The following is a 23,756-nucleotide window of genomic DNA, read 5'->3' on the forward strand; positions in this document are numbered from 1 at the left end:
AGAGGCAGATAAAAGTCACTTGTGTGTTAACTGGTGTTTGTTGATTCATTGTTTTCCCCAGTACTATTGGAGCCTCCCATTGTCTGAGAATGTGGATTGCTAAATTAATATAACTCAGATGAGAATTACCTTATGCCACCAATTTGGTGAGACCACATTCCATGGAATGTGTGCCCATGAGATATAAAAGGGACTGTTGGAGTCACCAGGTTGTTCATTTGATACATGGCTGCAATCTAGGGGTTTTAATCTTGGTTGGCGGTCCAATACCCAGCACTTCGGTGCAGACTAGGGAATCAAACTGGATTATTGTGCAGGAGCACCGCCAAGGATCCTAGGATTCAGCTGGAAGAAACCCAGGTTGGGGACGATTCGGTTACCTGGCTACGAACTTTGCTATGCTCATGAAGCTCCCTATGCTTGTCAATATCCTATTTTCGGTGGGTGCTGCTGGTTTGGAGTATGTGACCCTGGAAGCTATGAAGGCCCGAATATTGTACTGAAGAAGGAGTAATCTTCAGCACACCTGTTGCCCAGACTGCTGATCCTTGCGGGTGCCTGGAATCCACCGGTGAGTCCCAACCGGTCAGAAACATAGAAAGGAGAGAGGAAAGGATCCGGCACAACAACTTCTTAGGATAAAATCATTACAGTCTTTATTTAGAAATATTAAAAAACATCATCCGTGAAGACCAAAAAACGTAGTTAATCCATGGGAGCTTTATGCGTTTCGGACTTCAGCATAAAAACAAGAAAGAGTCCTTAATCATAAGTCAATGTCATAATCTTATGATTAAGGACTCTCTTGTTTTTATGCTGAAGTCCGAAACGCGTAAAGCTCCCATGGATTAACTACGTTTTTTGGTCTTCACGGATGATGTTTCTTAATATTTCTAAATAAAGACTGTAATGATTTTATCCTAAGAAGAAGTTGTGCCGGATCCTTTCCTCTCTCCTTTCTATGTTCCGAATATTGTACTCCCTGGTGAGGCAGTGGAAGGGTGAAATGCTGTTGCCTGTTACATCGTGTGATTTGCATGGATTTGCACGGTTTTGTGTTATATGCCTTTAACTGTTGGGGATCCAATAAAGTCTAATTATTGTGGTTCCCGCACCCTGTGTGGGACCAATTACATAAGAACAATGGAAAGAAGTATTGGAACTCACTACTAGACTGTCCCCATGTCACTCACAGAGGCTCTTGCAGATATACCTCATTCATGGAGTATATAGAACACAGAGCTTCTCTTTAGAATTGGGGTACGTCCAAATGCAGCTTGGACAAGATGTGGAACGGGAGATGTGTGTTTGATGCACATGTTCTGGGAGTGCAGTAGATAGTGGTTTTCCAGTAAGAGCCCAATCTTTAATAAAAAGGGTATTTGATGTTCACATCTAAGCAGACCCTGAAATCTGCATATTGGGGTATTTGGGAGAATCTGTCGATTTTGAACCCCCGATAGCTATAGGTCTTTCGCAAATATTGTATCAGGCACACAAACGTATTGCACAACATTGGTTGGACGCTCAACAACTGATGTTTAATGAGTTAATAACATACTATTTGGTTGGAAAAAGGGGTCTATAGAAAGAGAAAGGCAATCAAGAAATCTGACAACATCTGGGGACCCTGGTTGAATGTTCCAGGCTTACCATCAGGAGTGCTCCTGAGAGATGGTATATGGCAATATCAAAGGGGCATCAGAGGAGACTGAGGCTGCACTCACTCCCCACAGCATTTCTCTCCCCACCTGGAAAAGGACATCATAAAGGAATGGTGCTGCAGTTCCTTACTGCAGCTTCTTTCATTACAGTCCTTTGAAGATGTCCTGAATCCAAGGCACTGATAGAAGATGCAGGAGAAGTATCCAAGGCACCTGCAATCTCTCTGTCCCCACAGCTTCTTATGGTCAAAAGAGAGGTTATCAGGGGACAATGATAGACAAAGTACGAGTGACAGACGAAGTATGAGTGACACCAGCACCAGCCCACAGCTGCTATTACCACCCTCAAACAAGTTGTCATCAGGGGGAGGAGATAAAGAGTGAGTGACACTAATATCAGAATGCAGCACAAAGGGGTAGGAGCAAGCGCTTCATACTTGCCAATTCAATTGGGCGGCTGTCACACTGCTCCCGTGGCCGCTCATTTACTTCCCGGGCCGCTCATTACCTTCATTGAATATGCACTGCTTCCCGTGCCCACCGGCATCTGTGATTAGCTGCAGTCAGACAAGGTGTCTCAAGCTTCCAATCACAGACGCCGGTGGGCAGGTCTATATCGTGCAGCAATATAAATTTGAAAAAATTGGGGTAGGATCCCCCATATTATGATGCCAAACACACAAAGCCCAACAGCTGGGGACTGGTATTCTCAGGCTCGGGAGGACCCATGGTTATTGGGCGCCCCCAGCCTAAAAACATCAGCCTGCAGCCGCCCAGAATTGTCACATCCATTAGATGTGACAGTCCCGGCACTTTACCCGGCTCTTCCAGATTGCTCTGTTGTGGTGGCAATCGGGATAATAAGGAGTTAATGGCAGCACACAGTTGCCACTAAGCCCTAGGTTAGTAATGGGAGGTGTCTATGAGACCCTCCCATTACTAATCTGTAAGTGAAAAGAAATAAAAACAAACAGAAATAATCCTTTATTTAGAACACAAAAAACCCACCCTCTTTCACAATTGTATTAACCCTCAAAACACCTCGGCAGGTCTGACGTAATCCATACGAGATCCCACGACGCTTTTAGCACTACTACATCTGAAGTTCACAGCGATTGTCATAGAACATGACTGCCCGCTGTGGGGTTCAGGTAGAGACTGAATCAGCGGTGATCTCACTCAGGTTAGCCGTAACCACAGTTGGAGTCCTACACCTGTGACCGCAAATCACTTGAGTAATGTCACCGCTGATCGCGCAGCCTGAACCTCTCAGTGAGCTTCAGATGTAGTAGTGCTGGAAGCGTTGTGGGACCTCATGTGGATTAGGTCAGACCTACAGGGGTGTTTTGGGGGGGGTTAAAAAGTTTTTGTCTTTTATTTCAAATAAAGGATTCTTTGGGTGTTGTGTTTATTTACAGATGAGGGGAGGGGTTTCAGACGCCTCCCATTACTAATCTAGGGCTGCCATTAACTCCTTATCACCCTGATTGCTCTTCACCTTGCCCTGGTGCGGTGGCAGAGTCCAGCGACACAATTGGCGCATTTAATGGATGCGACACTTCTGGGGCGGTTGCGGGCTGCTATTGTTAGGCTGGAAAGAGCCAAATAACCATGGCTCTTTCCAATCTAATAATATCAGCCCCCAGTTGTCTACTGTACCTTGGCCTATTTTAGAATAATGGGGGGGGGACCCCCACATTTTTTAATTTCTTTTAAATAAATCTTTTTTTTTTTTTTTTTTTAAAAAAAGCGTGGGATCCCCTCTATTTTTCATAACAAGCAAAGGTACAGCAGACAGCTGAGGGTGTTCCTGTGCTGGATATGAAAAATGGGGTGGACCCCTCTTTTTTTTTTACCAAAAAATTATTAAAAAAAAAAGCTGGCCAAGCTAGCTATTGCTCTATTGAGCTATTCGGTTATTTCTATCTATTCTATATGTCCTTTCTTTCTATTCAATATGTTCTATTTTTTCTATCTAGTCTATCAATTATCCGATCTTAATTTTTGTTTCTCCATACCACAAAAAACACATTGGCAAAATCATCAAGTGGTTTTTGGGCCACAAGCTGAGTTTCTGTGACCACAGGATAAAAAGATGCACTCAAAAAAAAAAAAAAAAAAAAAGAGGCCGCGTGTGCATATAGCCTTAAAGTGAATCTGTCACCAAATTTGGCGACTATAACCTACAGCCACCACCAGTGAGGTCTTATATACAGCATTCTGGAATGCCGTATATAAAAGCCCAGGCCACTCTGTATAACGTAAGAGTCACTTTTATAATACTCACTTAGGGGGTGGTCCGGTCTGATTGGTGTTGCTGCTCTCCGGTCCAGCACCTCCTCTCGGCTACAACTCCTGTCTTCCTTCTACCCGGTCCAGTAAGGATGACGCGTCCTACGTCACCAACACAGGCCACTACTGTGGTCCGGCGCCAGTGCACTCTGATCTGCCCTGCCAAAGTATTGTAGTGTGCATGCGGTCTTTAACCTTTCTTAGCTCCTGCGCATTACAGTACTTCGATCTTTCCTGAGCATAGCAGATCAAAGAGTGCCTGAGTAAGACCGCAAAGGCGGCCTGTGTGGATGACTTAGGACGCGTCATCCACACTGGGCTGGGTAGAAGGAGGACGGCGATCACAGAGCAGCAACACCCATCGGACCGGACCGCACCCTAGCTGAGTATAACAACAGTGATTTTTACATTATACAGAGTGGCCTGGGCTCTAATATACAGTATTACAGTATTCTAGAATGCTGTATATAAGAGCTAACTGGTGGTGGCCGCAGGTTATAGTCACCAAATCTGGTCACTGGTTCCCTTTACAGGGAATCTGTCACAAGGTTTTGCTCCCCTGAGAGCAGTATAATGTAGAGACAGAGACCCTGATTCCAGCGATGTGTCACTTACTGAGCTGTTGGCTGTCATTTTCATAAAATCAATGTTTTATCTGCTGCAGATCTAGCAGTTATACAAAGCTCAACAACAAGGTTGGGGATGCACAGCAATAAATAATGTTTGATTAATAATGTGAGGGTGCATGAGCCCAAAAGGGGATTAATGAAAAACGAAGAAACAGGTTTGGGCTAAGAAATGCACTCCACTCACTAATATACCGTATTTTTCGGACCATAAGACGCACTTTTTCCCCCCAAATGTTGGGGGAAAGTTGGGGGTGCGTCTTATGGTCTGACTATAGGGCTGCGGCCGGGAATGAGGGTGCTGCGGTGGAGCGGGTCATCGGGGGCACGAGCAGGCTGTAGCAGCCTGCTGTAACCACGTGGGCCCGCTTATTACATATGCACGCCCATCCTCCCGCCCATTTCTCAGCGCAGAAGCCTGCGCTGATAGGTTGGTGGGAGGACGAGCGGGGATGCGCGCATAGTAAAGAGCCGGTCCGCATGATCACCCCTGGCAATTACAGCCTGGAGTGATCATGTGCGGCTGTATTCACTGCTCCCCGCGCATCATCATCAGCGCAGGGTGCAGTGAATCAGTGTACTCACCCGTCCCCATGTGTGGAGCCGTCCCCCTGCCTGCAGCACGCGATTTCTTCCTGTCTGTGCCGGTCAGCTGATCGGCACAGGCAGGAAGACATCGCAATGGTGCAGGGGAACGGCTCCACACACACAGATCAGCGGCGCAGAGAGGAAGATGATCGGTGCTGGAGGAAGTGAGGAAAAGGTGAGTAACGTTTATTTTTTTCTCTGTGCCAAAGGATACAGGCCATATACCAGAATGGTATATGAGCACGATGGGGGCATATAGCAGGATTGGGGGTATATGAACAGGACGGGGGTATATCACCCCTCACCTATTGTACCATCACCCATTCCCTGTAGACTGTGAGCCCTCACGGGCAGGGTCCTCTCTCCTCCTATACCAGTCTGTCTTGTACTGTTAGTGATTGTTGTATGTGGAAGTTAGTAAATTTACTAACTTCCACATCATGTCAGCACTTTTCTTTGCATTATGATGAGATGTCTTTGTCTGTTTGGTTGTGGCAGCATGGGTATCTGATACAGGTTGTATACTAAATACTTTTGGGTGATATTTGCTATGAATTATAATTACCTATCGGATCCCAGTGACATAGATTATTTCCAGCCTTGATGTCTTTTTTGAGGGCTTTTATATGTGGATAATCTTCATGACTGTTTATGCCTGGTGTAGATATTGTATCCACTGTTTATTTATTGCTGCATACGGACTTTGCTCATGACAACCTTATTCTATTTATGCTGAATTTATGATGGATGGCACTTTGTTTTTAATATGTTTTTATCTTTTTGTCTAAATAAACGTATGAAAATTTAAGTATATTAGTGAGTGGAGTGCATTTCTTAGCCCAAACCTGTTTCTTCGTTTTTCGTTGTACAAAGCTCATGAATATGTTGGACTACCTGCAACACACCAAGTAGTCCTCTAATGATAATTACCGCTGATTTAAACAGTGATTTTATTAAAACTACACTAAGAAGCCCAGTAAGTGACATCACTGAAATCAGGATCCGTGCCCCTACGTTATGCTGCTCTCAGATTAGATGTTATAAACCTGGTGATAGTCCCTTTAAATCAGATATACACACAGCATACTCTGAAGCCTCTACATTATTGTTTAATAACAACCTATGCTGCACTGTAAGGGCAAAACTATTGCTGGAATATTGCTTTAAGCTACATTTGTAGAAGTGTGTAAAACACATTGTGCAACATGCGTGATCTGCAACACTTCTTTTACATTTGGAGCACATGTAACTGCTTATTAGGGAACACAAAGACTGAAATATGTTCCTCAATGGCATTATCCTCACCTTAATTGTTTTCTGGTTGAAGTATTTATACCCCTCTTGTTTTTTCACAGAAAGCTCCGATTTGTCAAATAGTGTCACAGATTCCACATGGCCACAAGAACCGAAAAGATCAGATAAACATTCCTAGGGAGGAAATGTAAGGAGAATGATTCCTTGTCATCACTGAGGAGGTCATGTCTGAAGGAGAGAACAGTCAGCAGTAGAGATGAGGCAATCGCTCCAAGCACCCCCGGTCCAGGTCAGCGCCCTCTGGCCATAGACAGGAGCTGCACAGATTTCATGAGCTTCTAAGTTCCCCTGGTGTAATGTCATGTGAGCAGCGCACAGGTGAGGTCTTCCTAGCCCGGCCAATCAGAAGTAATGCCTGGGATCTCCAAAGCTCAGGAAATTATGGCAGCTCTTGTCAAGGGCCCCCGAGAGCACCGACCAGGGCCCCCGAGAGCACCGACCAGGGCCCCCGAGAGCACCGACCAGGGCCCCCGAGAGCACCGACCAGGGCCCCCGAGAGCACCGACCAGGGCCCCCGAGAGCACCGACCAGGGCCCCCGAGAGCACCGACCAGGGCCCCGAGAGCACCGACCAGGGCCCCCGAGAGCACCGACCAGGGCCCCGAGAGCACCGACCAGGGCCCCGAGAGCACCGACCAGGGCCCCCGAGAGCACCGACCAGGGCCCCCGAGAGCACCGACCAGGGCCCCCGAGAGCACCGACCAGGGCCCCCGAGAGCACCGACCAGGGCCCCGAGAGCACCGACCAGGGCCCCGAGAGCACCGACCAGGGCCCCCGAGAGCACCGACCAGGGCCCCCGAGAGCACCGACCAGGGCCCCCGAGAGCACCGACCAGGGCCCGGGCTGTGAGACCTGATCCGCTCATCTCTACTTAGCAGCAAAACAGAGCCCTGCTCCTCACCTTGGTGACGTAGGCTGGGACGTTAATTACAAGCAATGACCGATCCTGTGAGGGGTTCTTATCCGAGCCTCCCCTGAGCGGCTGTACCTTGGCATACAAGCAGTGGTGGGCCTTCTGCTCCTCCGAGAACTGAACTGGTATCACTAAAGGAGAAAGAGCTTTAGTCACCACAGTGTAATGTGGAGCAGGGTGGTAGCTGTGAGTGAGGAAATAGTCTGCTGCACAACGGAGGCAAAGCCCCGGGGAGGGGTTGCACACCGGAGCCCTGGGGGGGAGGGGCGGGAATGGATGCACACCGGAGCCTGGGGGGGGGGGGATGGGCACACCGGAGCCTGGAGGGGGGATGGGCACACCGGAGCCTGGGGGGGGATTGGGGGGCACACCGGAGCCTGGGGGGGGATTGGGGGGGGCACACCGGAGCCATGGTGGGAGGATGGGGGGGCACACCGGAGCCTGGGGGGGATGGGGGGGGGCACACCGGAGCCATGGGGGGGGATGGGGGGCACACCGGAGCCATGGGGGGGGGGATGGGGGGGCACACCGGAGCCATGGGGGGGGGATGGGGGGGGCACACCGGAGCCATGGGGGGGGGGATGGGGGGGGCACACCGGAGCCATGGGGGGGGATGGGGGGGCACACCGGAGCCATGGGGGGGATGGGGGGGCACACCGGAGCCATGGGGGGGCACACCGGAGCCATGGGGGGGATGGGGGGCACACCGGAGCCATGGGGGGGATGGGGGGGCACACCGGAGCCATGGGGGGGATGGGGGGGGGCACACCGGAGCCATGGGGGGGATGGGGGGGGCACACCGGAGCCATGGGGGGGCACACCGGAGCCATGGGGGGGATGGGGGGGCACACCGGAGCCTGGGGGGCACCAGGTGTAAGTCGTCCTGACTGCTCGGTGCTCAGCACATCACCGACACATCCCGTCTCCTCTTTATGCTTAGCCAGTACCTGTGTATTCAGCCGGTGCTACAAACGTGGGTTCTTCCTTGGACGGCGCCATATTAGAAGCAGCGACCTATCGCATGGCGATCCACTGCTAGACTCCGGAAATGGCGACACGTGCAATCACATGACCCGTATTTTGGTTTGGTTACGTCTAGGATGCTGTTCCGTCTGTGATGGATGACGTCACGGGAAAGGGCGGGGCGTCACGGGAAAGGGCGGGGCTTCCTTGTGCGCGCTCATACTAGGCTATAGCAGCAGTGCGCGTGTGCTGAAATACAGGCTAATGCCTGGTGTAGGAAAGTCCGGCTCCATTGGCTCCGCTCTAAAAAAAAAAAAAAAAAAAAGGGCCGGTTCTTTTTGGTCCCTCTTAAATATGTTTTGACTCCAGGTGTACACACATATATAACCGGGGCATACTGCATAGGAGGAAGGAAAGGTAGAAATAAAAGGAATGACCATAATTTATTGGTCCCAAATTATGGAAATGTATAATAGGCTTCTTCTGCATCTTACACGTGGAATGAATAAAGACTATATGGAGATAAAAGGAAACATCCCATTTAAACAGGGGACTATTATATTCCCTGTGCTTCATAAGTGGGGGACGAAGAAGAATGTATAGATGCATGGCAAATGAACATATTCAAAACAAACCAGTGAATATCGAAGCTATAGCGTGTGTGTGTATGTAGGTGTGTGTGTGTATGTATGTAGGTTGTGTGTGTGTATATGTATGTAGGTTGTGTGTGTGTGTGTGTGTATATGTATGTAGGTTTTGTGTGTGTCTGTATGTATGTAGGTTTTGTGTGTGTATGTATGTATGTAGGTTTTGTGTGTGTATGTATGTGTGTGTGTATATGTATGTAGGTTGCGTGTGTGTGTGTATATGTATGTAGGTTGCGTGTGTGTGTGTGTGTATATGTATGTAGGTTGCGTGTGTGTGTGTATATGTATGTAGGTTGTGTGTGTATGTATGTGTGTGTGTATATCTATGTAGGTTGCGTGTGTGTGTGTATATGTATGTAGGTTGCGTGTGTGTGTGTATATGTATGTAGGTTGCGTGTGTGTGTGTGTGTGTATATGTATGTAGGTTGCGTGTGTGTGTGTATATGTATGTAGGTTGTGTGTGTGTGTCGCCACTAAAGGAATTGGCACCATCTCATGTACAATCACGAAATTTTGCACAGACAGTCCATAGGACTCAGGGAACTTCATAGACTAAAATGTAACCCCCGCGCTTTACAGTTATTAACCAAAAAAACTGAGGGAATGGATCTGTTATTATAGATTCTTATTATGGACAGAAAAAGAAATACACACACCAAAAGAGACAAACACAAAAAACACACAAATGGAAAACTAAGAGAGTCTCAGTCCAGGAGAAAGGGAAGGAAAAATTAAACACTGTCCTGGTCAGGAAGGGGTCAGCGCTTTCTTCTCTGTTTATCGTGTTGGCTGGATGTGTAATAGCCATGTATTACCACGTTGTGTGGCCGCCACACATAACCGTGCTCTCCAGCACCCGGCTAACCTGTGAGTGGAACTCACAGCCGCCATTTTGTTGAAGACCTTATTTAGACAAGTGAATAACCGGGTTGTGACGTTTCTAGCCGTCACTTCAGTTCCTTCCCGCAGGCCCAGGAGCGACTCCTGAGGAGTCCGGTGCCAGTGACTGCAGTTTTGTTGGCGAATATGGCGGCTGACATGGGGCTGAAATCCATAGTGTGGCAAAGTGAGTACATGGCCCTGTGAGGTGCATGCACAGTCTGAGACCGTCACTGACGCATCCCCATATACACCGCCTGTGGCAGCTGTGACGTAGGAGCCTGGGAGGACTCTGCTCCCTGTACAGTCCCGGGCATCAGCTCCTCTGTGTGTGTGTGTGTGTGTGTGTGTGTGTGTGTACACACAGCCTGCCCTCAGTGTGTGTGTGCAGCCTGCCCTCAGTGTGTGTGTGTGCGCAGCCTGCCCTCAGTGTGTGTGTGTGTGTGTACACACAGCCTGCCCTCAGTGTGTGTGTGCAGCCTGCCCTCAGTGTGTGTGTGCAGCCTGCCCTCAGTGTGTGTGTGTGTGTGCAGCCTGCCCTCAGTGTGTGTGTGTGTGTGTGTGTGTGTGTGCGCAGCCTGCCCTCAGTGTGTGTGTGTGTGTGTGCAGCCTGCCCTCAGTGTGTGTGTGTGCAGCCTGCCCTCAGTGTGTGTGTGTGCAGCCTGCCCTCAGTGTGTGTGTGTGCAGCCTGCCCTCAGTGTGTGTGTGTTTGTGTGTGTGCAGCCTGCCCTCAGTGTGTGTGTGTGCAGCCTGCCCTCAGTGTGTGTGTGTTTGTGTGTGTGCAGCCTGCCCTCAGTGTGTGTGTGCAGCCTGCCCTCAGTGTGTGTGTGTGTGTGTGTGCAGCCTGCCCTCAGTGTGTGTGTGTGTGTGTGTGCAGCCTGCCCTCAGTGTGTGTGTGTGTGTGTGTGTGCAGCCTGCCCTCAGTGTGTGTGTGTGTGTGTGCAGCCTGCCCTCAGTGTGTGTGTGTGTGTGTGCAGCCTGCCCTCAGTGTGTGTGTGTGTGTGTGCAGCCTGCCCTCAGTGTGTGTGTGTTTGTGTGTGTGCAGCCTGCCCTCAGTGTGTGTGTGTTTGTGTGTGTGCAGCCTGCCCTCAGTGTGTGTGTGTGTGTGTGTGTGTGTGCAGCCTGCCCTCAGTGTGTGTGTGTGTGTGTGCAGCCTGCCCTCAGTGTGTGTGTGTGTGTGTGCAGCCTGCCCTCAGTGTGTGTGTGTGTGTGCAGCCTGCCCTCAGTGTGTGTGTGTGTGTGTGCAGCCTGCCCTCAGTGTGTGTGTGTGTGTGCAGCCTGCCCTCAGTGTGTGTGTGTGTGCAGCCTGCCCTCAGTGTGTGTGTGTGTGTGTGCAGCCTGCCCTCAGTGTGTGTGTGTGTGCAGCCTGCCCTCAGTGTGTGTGTGTGTGTGTGTGCAGCCTGCCCTCAGTGTGTGTGTGTGTGTGTGCAGCCTGCCCTCAGTGTGTGTGTGTGCAGCCTGCCCTCAGTGTGTGTGTGTGCAGCCTGCCCTCAGTGTGTGTGTGTGCAGCCTGCCCTCAGTGTGTGTGTGTGCAGCCTGCCCTCAGTGTGTGTGTGTGCAGCCTGCCCTCAGTGTGTGTGTGTGCAGCCTGCCCTCAGTGTGTGTGTGTGTGTGTGTGTGTGTGTGTGTGTGTGTGTGTGTGTGCAGCCTGCCCTCAGTGTGTGTGTGTGTGTGCAGCCTGCCCTCAGTGTGTGTGTGTGTGTGCAGCCTGCCCTCAGTGTGTGTGTGTGTGCAGCCTGCCCTCAGTGTGTGTGTGTGCAGCCTGCCCTCAGTGTGTGTGTGTGCAGCCTGCCCTCAGTGTGTGTGTGTGCAGCCTGCCCTCAGTGTGTGTGTGTGCAGCCTGCCCTCAGTGTGTGTGTGTGCAGCCTGCCCTCAGTGTGTGTGTGTGCAGCCTGCCCTCAGTGTGTGTGTGTGCAGCCTGCCCTCAGTGTGTGTGTGTGCAGCCTGCCCTCAGTGTGTGTGTGTGCAGCCTGCCCTCAGTGTGTGTGTGTGCAGCCTGCCCTCAGTGTGTGTGTGTGCAGCCTGCCCTCAGTGTGTGTGTGTGCAGCCTGCCCTCAGTGTGTGTGTGTGCAGCCTGCCCTCAGTGTGTGTGTGTGCAGCCTGCCCTCAGTGTGTGTGTGTGCAGCCTGCCCTCAGTGTGTGTGTGTGCAGCCTGCCCTCAGTGTGTGTGTGTGCAGCCTGCCCTCAGTGTGTGTGTGTGCAGCCTGCCCTCAGTGTGTGTGTGTGCAGCCTGCCCTCAGTGTGTGTGTGTGCAGCCTGCCCTCAGTGTGTGTGTGTGTGCAGCCTGCCCTCAGTGTGTGTGTGTGTGCAGCCTGCCCTCAGTGTGTGTGTGTGCAGCCTGCCCTCAGTGTGTGTGTGTGCAGCCTGCCCTCAGTGTGTGTGTGTGCAGCCTGCCCTCAGTGTGTGTGTGTGCAGCCTGCCCTCAGTGTGTGTGTGTGCAGCCTGCCCTCAGTGTGTGTGTGTGCAGCCTGCCCTCAGTGTGTGTGTGTGCAGCCTGCCCTCAGTGTGTGTGTGTGCAGCCTGCCCTCAGTGTGTGTGTGTGCAGCCTGCCCTCAGTGTGTGTGTGTGCAGCCTGCCCTCAGTGTGTGTGTGTGCAGCCTGCCCTCAGTGTGTGTGTGTGCAGCCTGCCCTCAGTGTGTGTGTGTGCAGCCTGCCCTCAGTGTGTGTGTGTGCAGCCTGCCCTCAGTGTGTGTGTGTGCAGCCTGCCCTCAGTGTGTGTGTGTGCAGCCTGCCCTCAGTGTGTGTGTGTGCAGCCTGCCCTCAGTGTGTGTGTGTGTGCAGCCTGCCCTCAGTGTGTGTGTGTGCAGCCTGCCCTCAGTGTGTGTGTGTGCAGCCTGCCCTCAGTGTGTGTGTGTGCAGCCTGCCCTCAGTGTGTGTGTGTGTGCAGCCTGCCCTCAGTGTGTGTGTGTGCAGCCTGCCCTCAGTGTGTGTGTGTGCAGCCTGCCCTCAGTGTGTGTGTGTGCAGCCTGCCCTCAGTGTGTGTGTGTGCAGCCTGCCCTCAGTGTGTGTGTGTGCAGCCTGCCCTCAGTGTGTGTGTGTGCAGCCTGCCCTCAGTGTGTGTGTGTGCAGCCTGCCCTCAGTGTGTGTGTGTGCAGCCTGCCCTCAGTGTGTGTGTGTGCAGCCTGCCCTCAGTGTGTGTGTGTGCAGCCTGCCCTCAGTGTGTGTGTGTGCAGCCTGCCCTCAGTGTGTGTGTGTGCAGCCTGCCCTCAGTGTGTGTGTGTGCAGCCTGCCCTCAGTGTGTGTGTGTGTGTGTGCAGCCTGCCCTCAGTGTGTGTGTGTGTGTGTGCAGCCTGCCCTCAGTGTGTGTGTGTGTGTGTGCAGCCTGCCCTCAGTGTGTGTGTGTGTGTGCAGCCTGCCCTCAGTGTGTGTGTGTGCAGCCTGCCCTCAGTGTGTGTGTGCAGCCTGCCCTCAGTGTGTGTGTGCAGCCTGCCCTCAGTGTGTGTCTGTGCAGCCTGCCCTCAGTGTGTGTCTGTGCAGCCTGCCCTCAGTGTGTGTCTGTGCAGCCTGCCCTCAGTGTGTGTCTGTGCAGCCTGCCCTCAGTGTGTGTCTGTGCAGCCTGCCCTCAGTGTGTGTCTGTGCAGCCTGCCCTCAGTGTGTGTCTGTGCAGCCTGCCCTCAGTGTGTGTGTGTGCTGTGTGTGTGTGTGCAGCCTGCCCTCAGTGTGTGTGTGTGTGTGCAGCCTGCCCTCAGTGTGTGTGTGTGTGTGCAGCCTGCCCTCAGTGTGTGTGTGTGTGTGTGCAGCCTGCTCTCAGTGTGTGTGTGTGTGTGCAGCCTGCCCTCAGTGTGTGTGTGTGTGTGCAGCCTGCCCTCAGTGTGTGTGTGTGCAGCCTGCCCTCAGTGTGTGTGTGTGCAGCCTGCCCTCAGTGTGTGTGTGTGCAGCCTGCCCTCAGTGTGTGTGTGTGTGCAGCCTGCCCTCAGTGTGTGTGTGTGTGCAGCCTGCCCTCAGTGTGTGTGTGCAGCCTGCCCTCAGTGTGTGTGTGTGCAGCCTGCCCTCAGTGTGTGTGTGTGTGTGCAGCCTGCCCTCAGTGTGTGTGTGTGTGCAGCCTGCCCTCAGTGTGTGTGTGTGTGCAGCCTGCCCTCAGTGTGTGTGTGTGTGCAGCCTGCCCTCAGTGTGTGTGTGTGTGCAGCCTGCCCTCAGTGTGTGTGTGTGCAGCCTGCCCTCAGTGTGTGTGTGTGCAGCCTGCCCTCAGTGTGTGTGTGTGTGCAGCCTGCCCTCAGTGTGTGTGTGTGCAGCTGCCCTCAGTGTGTGTGTGTGCAGCCTGCCCTCAGTGTGTGTGTGTGTGCAGCCTGCCCTCAGTGTGTGTGTGTGTGCAGCCTGCCCTCAGTGTGTGTGTGTGTGCAGCCTGCCCTCAGTGTGTGTGTGTGTGCAGCCTGCCCTCAGTGTGTGTGTGTGCAGCCTGCCCTCAGTGTGTGTGTGTGCAGCCTGCCCTCAGTGTGTGTGTGTGCAGCCTGCCCTCAGTGTGTGTGTGTGCAGCCTGCCCTCAGTGTGTGTGTGTGCAGCCTGCCCTCAGTGTGTGTCTGTGCAGCCTGCCCTCAGTGTGTGTCTGTGCAGCCTGCCCTCAGTGTGTGTCTGTGCAGCCTGCCCTCAGTGTGTGTCTGTGCAGCCTGCCCTCAGTGTGTGTCTGTGCAGCCTGCCCTCAGTGTGTGTCTGTGCAGCCTGCCCTCAGTGTGTGTCTGTGCAGCCTGCCCTCAGTGTGTGTCTGTGCAGCCTGCCCTCAGTGTGTGTCTGTGCAGCCTGCCCTCAGTGTGTGTCTGTGCAGCCTGCCCTCAGTGTGTGTCTGTGCAGCCTGCCCTCAGTGTGTGTCTGTGCAGCCTGCCCTCAGTGTGTCTGTGCAGCCTGCCCTCAGTGTGTGTCTGTGCAGCCTGCCCTCAGTGTGTGTCTGTGCAGCCTGCCCTCAGTGTGTGTCTGTGCAGCCTGCCCTCAGTGTGTGTCTGTGCAGCCTGCCCTCAGTGTGTGTGTGTGCAGCCTGCCCTCAGTGTGTGTGTGTGCAGCCTGCCCTCAGTGTGTGTGTGTGCAGCCTGCCCTCAGTGTGTGTGTGTGCAGCCTGCCCTCAGTGTGTGTGTGCAGCCTGCCCTCAGTGTGTGTGTGTGTGTGTGTGTGCATGTGCAGCCTGCCCTCTGTGTGTGTGTGTGTGTGTGTAGCCTGCCCTCAGTGTGTGTGTGTGTGCAGCCTGCCCTCAGTGTGTGTGTGTGTCGTGTGTGTGTGCAGCCTGCCCTCAGTGTGTGTGTGCAGCCTGCCCTCAGTGTGTGTGTGTGTGTGTGCAGCCTGCCCTCAGTGTGTGTGTGTGTGTGTGTGCAGCCTGCCCTCAGTGTGTGTGTGTGTGTGTGCAGCCTGCCCTCAGTGTGTGTGTGTGCAGCCTGCCCTCAGTGTGTGTGTGTGTGTGTGTGTGTGTGTGTGTGTGTGCAGCCTGCCCTCAGTGTGTGTGCAGCCTGCCCTCAGTGTGTGTGCAGCCTGCCCTCAGTGTGTGTGCAGCCTGCCCTCAGTGTGTGTGCAGCCTGCCCTCAGTGTGTGTGTGCAGCCTGCCCTCAGTGTGTGTGTGCAGCCTGCCCTCAGTGTGTGTGTGCAGCCTGCCCTCAGTGTGTGTGTGCAGCCTGCCCTCAGTGTGTGTGTGCAGCCTGCCCTCAGTGTGTGTGTGCAGCCTGCCCTCAGTGTGTGTGTGCAGCCTGCCCTCAGTGTGTGTGTGCAGCCTGCCCTCAGTGTGTGTGTGCAGCCTGCCCTCAGTGTGTGTGTGCAGCCTGCCCTCAGTGTGTGTGTGCAGCCTGCCCTCAGTGTGTGTGTGCAGCCTGCCCTCAGTGTGTGTGTGCAGCCTGCCCTCAGTGTGTGTGTGCAGCCTGCCCTCAGTGTGTGTGCAGCCTGCCCTCAGTGTGTGTGTAGCCTGCCCTCAGTGTGTGTGTGCAGCCTGCCCTCAGTGTGTGTGTGCAGCCTGCCCTCAGTGTGTGTGTGTGTGTGCAGCCTGCCCTCAGTGTGTGTGCAGCCTGCCCTCAGTGTGTGTGCAGCCTGCCCTCAGTGTGTGTGCAGCCTGCCCTCAGTGTGTGTGCAGCCTGCCCTCAGTGTGTGTGCAGCCTGCCCTCAGTGTGTGTGTGCAGCCTGCCCTCAGTGTGTGTGTGCAGCCTGCCCTCAGTGTGTGTGTGCAGCCTGCCCTCAGTGTGTGTGTGCAGCCTGCCCTCAGTGTGTGTGTGCAGCCTGCCCTCAGTGTGTGTGTGCAGCCTGCCCTCAGTGTGTGTGTGCAGCCTGCCCTCAGTGTGTGTGTGCAGCCTGCCCTCAGTGTGTGTGTGCAGCCTGCCCTCAGTGTGTGTGTGCAGCCTGCCCTCAGTGTGTGTGTGCAGCCTGCCCTCAGTGTGTGTGTGCAGCCTGCCCTCAGTGTGTGTGTGCAGCCTGCCCTCAGTGTGTGTGTAGCCTGCCCTCAGTGTGTGTGTGCAGCCTGCCCTCAGTGTGTGTGTGCAGCCTGCCCTCAGTGTGTGTGTGCAGCCTGCCCTCAGTGTGTGTGTGCAGCCTGCCCTCAGTGTGTGTGTGCAGCCTGCCCTCAGTGTGTGTGTGCAGCCTGCCCTCAGTGTGTGTGTGCAGCCTGCCCTCAGTGTGTGTGTGCAGCCTGCCCTCAGTGTGTGTGTGCAGCCTGCCCTCAGTGTGTGTGTGCAGCCTGCCCTCAGTGTGTGTGTGCAGCCTGCCCTCAGTGTGTGTGTGCAGCCTGCCCTCAGTGTGTGTGTGCAGCCTGCCCTCAGTGTGTGTGTGCAGCCTGCCCTCAGTGTGTGTGTGCAGCCTGCCCTCAGTGTGTGTGTGCAGCCTGCCCTCAGTGTGTGTGTGCAGCCTGCCCTCAGTGTGTGTGTGCAGCCTGCCCTCAGTGTGTGTGTGCAGCCTGCCCTCAGTGTGTGTGTGCAGCCTGCCCTCAGTGTGTGTGTGCAGCCTGCCCTCAGTGTGTGTGTAGCCTGCCCTCAGTGTGTGTGTAGCCTGCCTTCAGTGTGTGTGTGCAGCCTGCCCTCAGTGTGTGTGTGTGTGTGTGTGTGTGTGTGTGTGCAGCCTGCCCTCAGTGTGTGTGTGTGTGTGTGTGCGCAGCCTGCCCTCAGTGTGTGTGTGCGTGTGCAGCCTGCCCTCAGTGTGTGTGTGTGCAGCCTGCCCTCAGTGTGTGTGTGTGTGTTTGTGTGTGTGAAGCCTGCCCTCAGTGTGTGTGTGTGTGTTTGTGTGTGTGCAGCCTGCCCTCAGTGTGTGTGTGTGTGTGTAGCCTGCCCTCAGTGTGTGTGTAGCCTGCCCTCAGTGTGTGTGTAGCCTGCCCTCAGTGTGTGTGTAGCCTGCCCTCAGTGTGTGTGTAGCCTGCCCTCAGTGTGTGTGTAGCCTGCCCTCAGTGCGTGTGTGTGTAGCCTGCCCTCAGTGCGTGTGTGTGTAGCCTGCCCTCAGTGTGTGTGTGTAGCCTGCCCTCAGTGTGTGTGTGTAGCCTGCCCTCAGTGTGTGTGTGTAGCCTGCCCTCAGTGTGTGTGTGTAGCCTGCCCTCAGTGTGTGTGTGTAGCCTGCCCTCAGTGTGTGTGTGTAGCCTGCCCTCAGTGTGTGTGTGTGTAGCCTGCCCTCAGTGTGTGTGTAGCCTGCCCTCAGTGTGTGTGTAGCCTGCCCTCAGTGTGTGTGTAGCCTGCCCTCAGTGTGTGTGTGTGTAGCCTGCCCTCAGTGTGTGTGTGTGTGTAGCCTGCCCTCAGTGTGTGTGTGTGTAGCCTGCCCTCAGTGTGTGTGTGTGTAGCCTGCCCTCAGTGTGTGTGTGTGTAGCCTGCCCTCAGTGTGTGTGTGTAGCCTGCCCTCAGTGTGTGTGTGTAGCCTGCCCTCAGTGTGTGTGTGTAGCCTGCCCTCAGTGTGTGTGTGTGTGTAGCCTGCCCTCAGTGTGTGTGTGTAGCCTGCCCTCAGTGTGTGTGTGTAGCTTGCCCTCAGTGTGTGTGTGTAGCTTGCCCTCAGTGTGTGTGTGTAGCCTGCCCTCAGTGTGTGTGTGTGTAGCCTGCCCTCAGTGTGTGTGTGTGTAGCCTGCCCTCAGTGTGTGTGTGTGTAGCCTGCCCTCAGTGTGTGTGTGTGTAGCCTGCCCTCAGTGTGTGTGTGTGTAGCCTGCCCTCAGTGTGTGTGTGTGTAGCCTGCCCTCAGTGTGTGTGTGTGTAGCCTGCCCTCAGTGTGTGTGTGTGTAGCCTGCCCTCAGTGTGTGTGTGTGTAGCCTGCCCTCAGTGTGTGTGTGTGTAGCCTGCCCTCAGTGTGTGTGTAGCCTGCCCTCAGTGTGTGTGTAGCCTGCCCTCAGTGTGTGTGTGTGTAGCCTGCCCTCAGTGTGTGTGTGTGTAGCCTGCCCTCAGTGTGTGTGTGTGTAGCCTGCCCTCAGTGTGTGTGTGTGTAGCCTGCCCTCAGTGTGTGTGTGTGTAGCCTGCCCTCAGTGTGTGTGTGTGTAGCCTGCCCTCAGTGTGTGTGTGTGTAGCCTGCCCTCAGTGTGTGTGTGTGTAGCCTGCCCTCAGTGTGTGTGTGTAGCCTGCCCTCAGTGTGTGTGTGTAGCCTGCCCTCAGTGTGTGTGTGTGTAGCCTGCCCTCAGTGTGTGTGTGTGTAGCCTGCCCTCAGTGTGTGTGTAGCCTGCCCTCAGTGTGTGTGTAGCCTGCCCTCAGTGTGTGTGTAGCCTGCCCTCAGTGTGTGTGTAGCCTGCCCTCAGTGTGTGTGTGTGTGTAGCCTGCCCTCAGTGTGTGTGTGTGTGTGTAGCCTGCCCTCAGTGTGTGTGTGTGTAGCCTGCCCTCAGTGTGTGTGTGTGTAGCCTGCCCTCAGTGTGTGTGTGTGTAGCCTGCCCTCAGTGTGTGTGTGTGTAGCCTGCCCTCAGTGTGTGTGTGTGTAGCCTGCCCTCAGTGTGTGTGTGTGTAGCCTGCCCTCAGTGTGTGTGTGTGTAGCCTGCCCTCAGTGTGTGTGTGTGTGTGTAGCCTGCCCTCAGTGTGTGTGTGTGTAGCCTGCCCTCAGTGTGTGTGTGTGTGTAGCCTGCCCTCAGTGTGTGTGTGTGTGTAGCCTGCCCTCAGTGTGTGTGTGTGTAGCCTGCCCTCAGTGTGTGTGTGTAGCCTGCCCTCAGTGTGTGTGTGTAGCCTGCCCTCAGTGTGTGTGTGTAGCCTGCCCTCAGTGTGTGTGTGTAGCCTGCCCTCAGTGTGTGTGTGTAGCCTGCCCTCACTGTGTGTGTGTAGCCTGCCCTCAGTGTGTGTGTGTAGCCTGCCCTCACTGTGTGTGTGTAGCCTGCCCTCACTGTGTGTGTGTAGCCTGCCCTCAGTGTGTGTGTGTAGCCTGCCCTCAGTGTGTGTGTGTAGCCTGCCCTCAGTGTGTGTGTGTAGCCTGCCCTCAGTGTGTGTGTGTGTAGCCTGCCCTCAGTGTGTGTGTGTGTAGCCTGCCCTCAGTGTGTGTGTGTAGCCTGCCCTCAGTGTGTGTGTGTAGCCTGCCCTCAGTGTGTGTGTGTAGCCTGCCCTCAGTGTGTGTGTGTAGCCTGCCCTCAGTGTGTGTGTGTAGCCTGCCCTCAGTGTGTGTGTGTAGCCTGCCCTCAGTGTGTGTGTGTAGCCTGCCCTCAGTGTGTGTGTGTAGCCTGCCGTCAGTGTGTGTGTGTAGCCTGCCGTCAGTGTGTGTGTGTAGCCTGCCCTCAGTGTGTGTGTGTAGCCTGCCCTCAGTGTGTGTGTGTAGCCTGCCCTCAGTGTGTGTGTGTAGCCTGCCCTCAGTGTGTGTGTGTAGCCTGCCCTCAGTGTGTGTGTGTAGCCTGCCCTCAGTGTGTGTGTGTAGCCTGCCCTCAGTGTGTGTGTGTGTAGCCTGCCCTCAGTGTGTGTGTGTAGCCTGCCCTCAGTGTGTGTGTGTAGCCTGCCCTCAGTGTGTGTGTGTAGCCTGCCCTCAGTGTGTGTGTGTAGCCTGCCCTCAGTGTGTGTGTGTAGCCTGCCCTCAGTGTGTGTGTGTAGCCTGCCCTCAGTGTGTGTGTGTAGCCTGCCCTCAGTGTGTGTGTGTGTAGCCTGCCCTCAGTGTGTGTGTGTAGCCTGCCCTCAGTGTGTGTGTGTAGCCTGCCCTCAGTGTGTGTGTGTAGCCTGCCCTCAGTGTGTGTGTGTAGCCTGCCCTCAGTGTGTGTGTGTAGCCTGCCCTCAGTGTGTGTGTGTAGCCTGCCCTCAGTGTGTGTGTGTAGCCTGCCCTCAGTGTGTGTGTGTAGCCTGCCCTCAGTGTGTGTGTGTAGCCTGCCCTCAGTGTGTGTGTGTAGCCTGCCCTCAGTGTGTGTGTGTAGCCTGCCCTCAGTGTGTGTGTGCAGCCTGCCCTCAGTGTGTGTGTGCAGCCTGCCCTCAGTGTGTGTGTGCAGCCTGCCCTCAGTGTGTGTGTGCAGCCTGCCCTCAGTGTGTGTGTGCAGCCTGCCCTCAGTGTGTGTGTGCAGCCTGCCCTCAGTGTGTGTGTGCAGCCTGCCCTCAGTGTGTGTGTGCAGCCTGCCCTCAGTGTGTGTGTGTGCAGCCTGCCCTCAGTGTGTGTGTGTGCAGCCTGCCCTCAGTGTGTGTGTGTGCAGCCTGCCCTCAGTGTGTGTGTGTGCAGCCTGCCCTCAGTGTGTGTGTGTGCAGCCTGCCCTCAGTGTGTGTGTGTGCAGCCTGCCCTCAGTGTGTGTGTGTGCAGCCTGCCCTCAGTGTGTGTGTGTGTGCAGCCTGCCCTCAGTGTGTGTGTGTGTGCAGCCTGCCCTCAGTGTGTGTGTGTGTGTGTGTGTGTGTGCAGCCTGCCCTCAGTGTGTGTGTGTGTGTGTGTGTGTGTGTGTGTGTGTGCGTGCAGACTGCCCTCAGTGTGTGTGTGTGTGTGTGTGTGTGTGTGTGCGTGCAGACTGCCCTCAGTGTGTGTGTGTGTGTGTGTGTGTGTGTGTGTGCGTGCAGACTGCCCTCAGTGTGTGTGTGTGTGTGTGTGTGCAGCCTGCCCTCAGTGTGTGTGTGTGTGTGTGTGCGTGCAGCCTGCCCTCAGTGTGTGCGTGCAGCCTGCCCTCAGTGTGTGCATGCAGCCTGCCCTCAGTGTGTGTGTGTGTGTGTGTGTGTGTGTGTGTGTGTGTGTGTGCAGCCTGCCCTCAGTGTGTGTGTGTGTGTGCAGACTGCCCTCAGTGTGTGTGTGTGTGTGTGTGAGTGCAGCCTGCCCTCAGTGTGTGTGTGTGTGTGTGCAGCCTGCCCTCAGTGTGTGTGTGTGCAGCCTGCCCTCAGTGTGTGTGTGTGTGTGTGTGTAGCCTGCCCTCAGTGTGTGTGTGTGTGTAGCCTGCCCTCAGTGTGTGTGTGTGTGTGTGTGTGCAGCCTGCCTTCACTGTGTGTGTGTGTGTGTGTGTGTGTGTGTGTGCAGCCTGCCCTCAGTGTGTGTGTGTGTGTGTGTGCAGCCTGCCCTCAGTGTGTGTGTGTGTGTGTGTGTGTGTAGCCTGCCCCCTCAGTGTGTGTGTGTGTGTGCAGCCTGCCCTCAGTGTGTGTGTGTGTGTGTGTGTGTGTGTGCAGCCTGCCCTCAGTGTGTGTGTGTGTGCAGCCTGCCCTCAGTGTGTGTGTGCAGCCTGCCCTCAGTGTGTGTGTGCAGCCTGCCCTCAGTGTGTGTGTGCAGCCTGCCCTCAGTGTGTTTGTGCAGCCTGCCCTCAGTGTGTGTGTGCAGCCTGCCCTCAGTGTGTGTGTGTAGCCTGCCCTCAGTGTGTGTGTGTGTGCGCAGCCTGCCCTCAGTGTGTGTGTGTAGCCTGCCCTCAGTGTGTGTGTGTGTGTGTGTGCATGCAGCCTGCCCTCAGTGTGTGTGTGTGTGCAGCGTGCCCTCAGTGTGTGTGTGTGTGCAGCTTGCCCTCAGTGTGTGTGTGTGTGTGTGCAGACTGCCCTCAGTGTGTGTGTGTGTGTGTGCGCAGACTGCCCTCAGTGTGTGTGTGTGTGTGTGTGTGTGTGTGTGTGTGTGCAGCCTGCCCTCAGTGTCTGTGTGTGTGTGTGTGTGTGTGCAGCCTGCCCTCAGTGTGTGTGTGTGTGTGTGCAGCCTGCCCTCAGTGTGTGTGTGTGTGTGTGTAGCCTGCCCTCAGTGTGTGTGTGTGTGTGTGTGTGTGTAGCCTGCCCTCAGTGTGTGTGTGTGCAGCCTGCCCTCAGTGTGTGTGTGTGTGTGTGTGCAGCTTGCCCTCAGTGTGTGTGTGTGTGTGTGTGTGCAGCCTGCCCTCAGTGTGTGTGTGTGTGTGTGTGTGTGTGTGCAGCCTGCCCTCAGTGTGTGTGTGTGTGTGTGTGTGTGTGCAGCCTGCCCTCAGTGTGTGTGTGTGTGTGTGCAGCCTGCCCTCAGTGTGTGTGTGTGTGTGTGTGTGTGCAGCCTGCCCTCAGTGTGTGTGTGTGTGTGTGTGTGTGTGTGTGCAGCCTGCCCTCAGTGTGTGCATGCAGCCTGCCCTCAGTGTGTGTGTGTGCAGACTGCCCTCAGTGTGTGTGTGTGTAGCCTGCCCTCAGTGTGTGTGTGTGTGTGTGTGTGTGTGTGTGCAGCCTGCCCTCAGTGTGTGTGTGTGTGTGTGCAGCCTGCCCTCAGTGTGTGTGTGTGTGTGCGTAGCCTGCCCTCAGTGTGTGTGTGTGTGTGTGTGTGTGTGCATGCAGCCTGCCCTCAGTGTGTGTGTGTGTGTGTGTGTGTGTAGCCTGCCCTCAGTGTGTGTGTGTGTGTGTGTGCAGCCTGCCCTCAGTGTGTGTGTGTGTGTGTGTGTGTGTGTGCAGCCTGCCCTCAGTGTGTGCATGCAGCCTGCCCTCAGTGTGTGTGTGTGTGTGTGTGTGTGTGTGTGTGCAGCCTGCCCTCAGTGTGTGTGTGTGTAGACTGCCCTCAGTGTGTGTGTGTGTTTGTGTGTGTGCAGCCTGCCCTCAGTGTGTGTGTGTGTGTGTGTGTAGCCTGCCCTCAGTGTGTGTGTGTGTGCAGCCTGCCCTCAGTGTGTGTGTGTGTGTAGCCTGCCCTCAGTGTGTGTGTGTGTGTGCAGCCTGCCCTCAGTGTGTGTGTGTGTGTGTGTGTGTGTGCAGCCTGCCCTCAGTGTGTGTGTGTGTGTGTGTGCAGACTGCCCTCAGTGTGTGTGTGTGTTTGTGTGTGTGCAGCCTGCCCTCAGTGTGTGTGTGTGTGTGTGCAGCCTGCCCTCAGTGTGTGTGTGTGTGTGTGTGTGTGTGTGTGTGTGTAGCCTGCCCTCAGTGTGTGTGTGTGTAGCCTGCCCTCAGTGTGTGTGTGCAGCCTGCCTTCACTGTGTGTGTGTGTGTGTGTGTGTGTGTGTGTGTGTGTGTGTGCAGCCTGCCCTCAGTGTGTGTGTGTGTGTGTGTGTGTAGCCTGCCCTCAGTGTGTGTGTGTGTGTGTGCAGCCTGCCCTCAGTGTGTGTGTGTGTGTGTGTGTGTGTGTGTGTGTGTGTGTGTGTGTGTGTGCAGACTGCCCTCAGTGTGTGTGTGTGTAGCCTGCCCTCAGTGTGTGTGTGTGTGTGTGTACAGCCTGCTCTCCGGTGTAGTGTGGGCACGGTCGTGTATAGGGGTGGCGCACTTTACACAGTGTGAAGTATGGGCATGCCCTGTATATGTATACGGTATGTGATGGATCAGAGGTACAGAAATACCGGTATAACATGGCAGCGTGCCCTACACACATATACCAGGACTGTGCTTTTCAGTTGTTTCCTCCAACCTCCTCGGGGGCAGATACCTGTTGGTCTTTGGGGGGTGCTATGTTTTGGACCCCCAATATTGACTTTGATGAACAGATGCTGTTCTATCGGCCACGTCAGTAATCTGTGGTTGCTGGACGTGATCCCTGGGATCTGTTCCTCACCTACTGGCTTCTGCGGCTCCTCTTTTGATTAGTCAGCCTGCCGTGACACTAGTGATATCATACCGGGCTGGCTAATCCAAAGAAGAGCCGCGGATACTGGCCTGGAGGTTTTCTCAGGGATCCCGTCAGCTGCCGCA

The 23,756-nt window shown here is 54.7% G+C and overlaps 2 protein-coding genes across 3 annotated transcripts in view; one reads left to right on the plus strand and one right to left on the minus strand.

The window, feature by feature from the left end:
• RRP7A (ribosomal RNA processing 7 homolog A) overlaps positions 1-8,535 on the minus strand; it is a 52,874-nt gene extending 44,339 nt beyond the window's left edge. The window contains exons 1-3 of one of the 2 annotated variants that reach the window (XM_075320947.1): positions 8,344-8,534; positions 7,385-7,527; positions 6,476-6,598 (exon numbers count right to left, since the gene is read on the minus strand). In XM_075320947.1, coding sequence (XP_075177062.1) covers positions 6,476-6,598; positions 7,385-7,527; positions 8,344-8,395 — 318 coding nt within the window. In that variant the 5' untranslated portion in view covers positions 8,396-8,534. Of the gene's footprint in view, positions 1-6,475; positions 6,599-7,384; positions 7,528-8,343 lie in introns of both variants that reach the window. The other variant, XM_075320948.1, reaches the window with a different exon arrangement.
• A 1,388-nt stretch (positions 8,536-9,923) lies between these two features.
• The window catches only part of STXBP3 (syntaxin binding protein 3), a 164,312-nt gene continuing 150,479 nt past the window's right edge, over positions 9,924-23,756 (plus strand). The window contains exon 1 of the mRNA XM_075320950.1: positions 9,924-10,072. Coding sequence (XP_075177065.1) covers positions 10,033-10,072 — 40 coding nt within the window. The 5' untranslated portion in view covers positions 9,924-10,032. The remainder of the gene's footprint in view (positions 10,073-23,756) is intronic.

This window comes from Anomaloglossus baeobatrachus, chromosome 8, assembly GCF_048569485.1.
Source record: "Anomaloglossus baeobatrachus isolate aAnoBae1 chromosome 8, aAnoBae1.hap1, whole genome shotgun sequence".
In the NCBI taxonomy this organism is placed as follows: Eukaryota; Metazoa; Chordata; class Amphibia; order Anura; family Aromobatidae; genus Anomaloglossus; species Anomaloglossus baeobatrachus.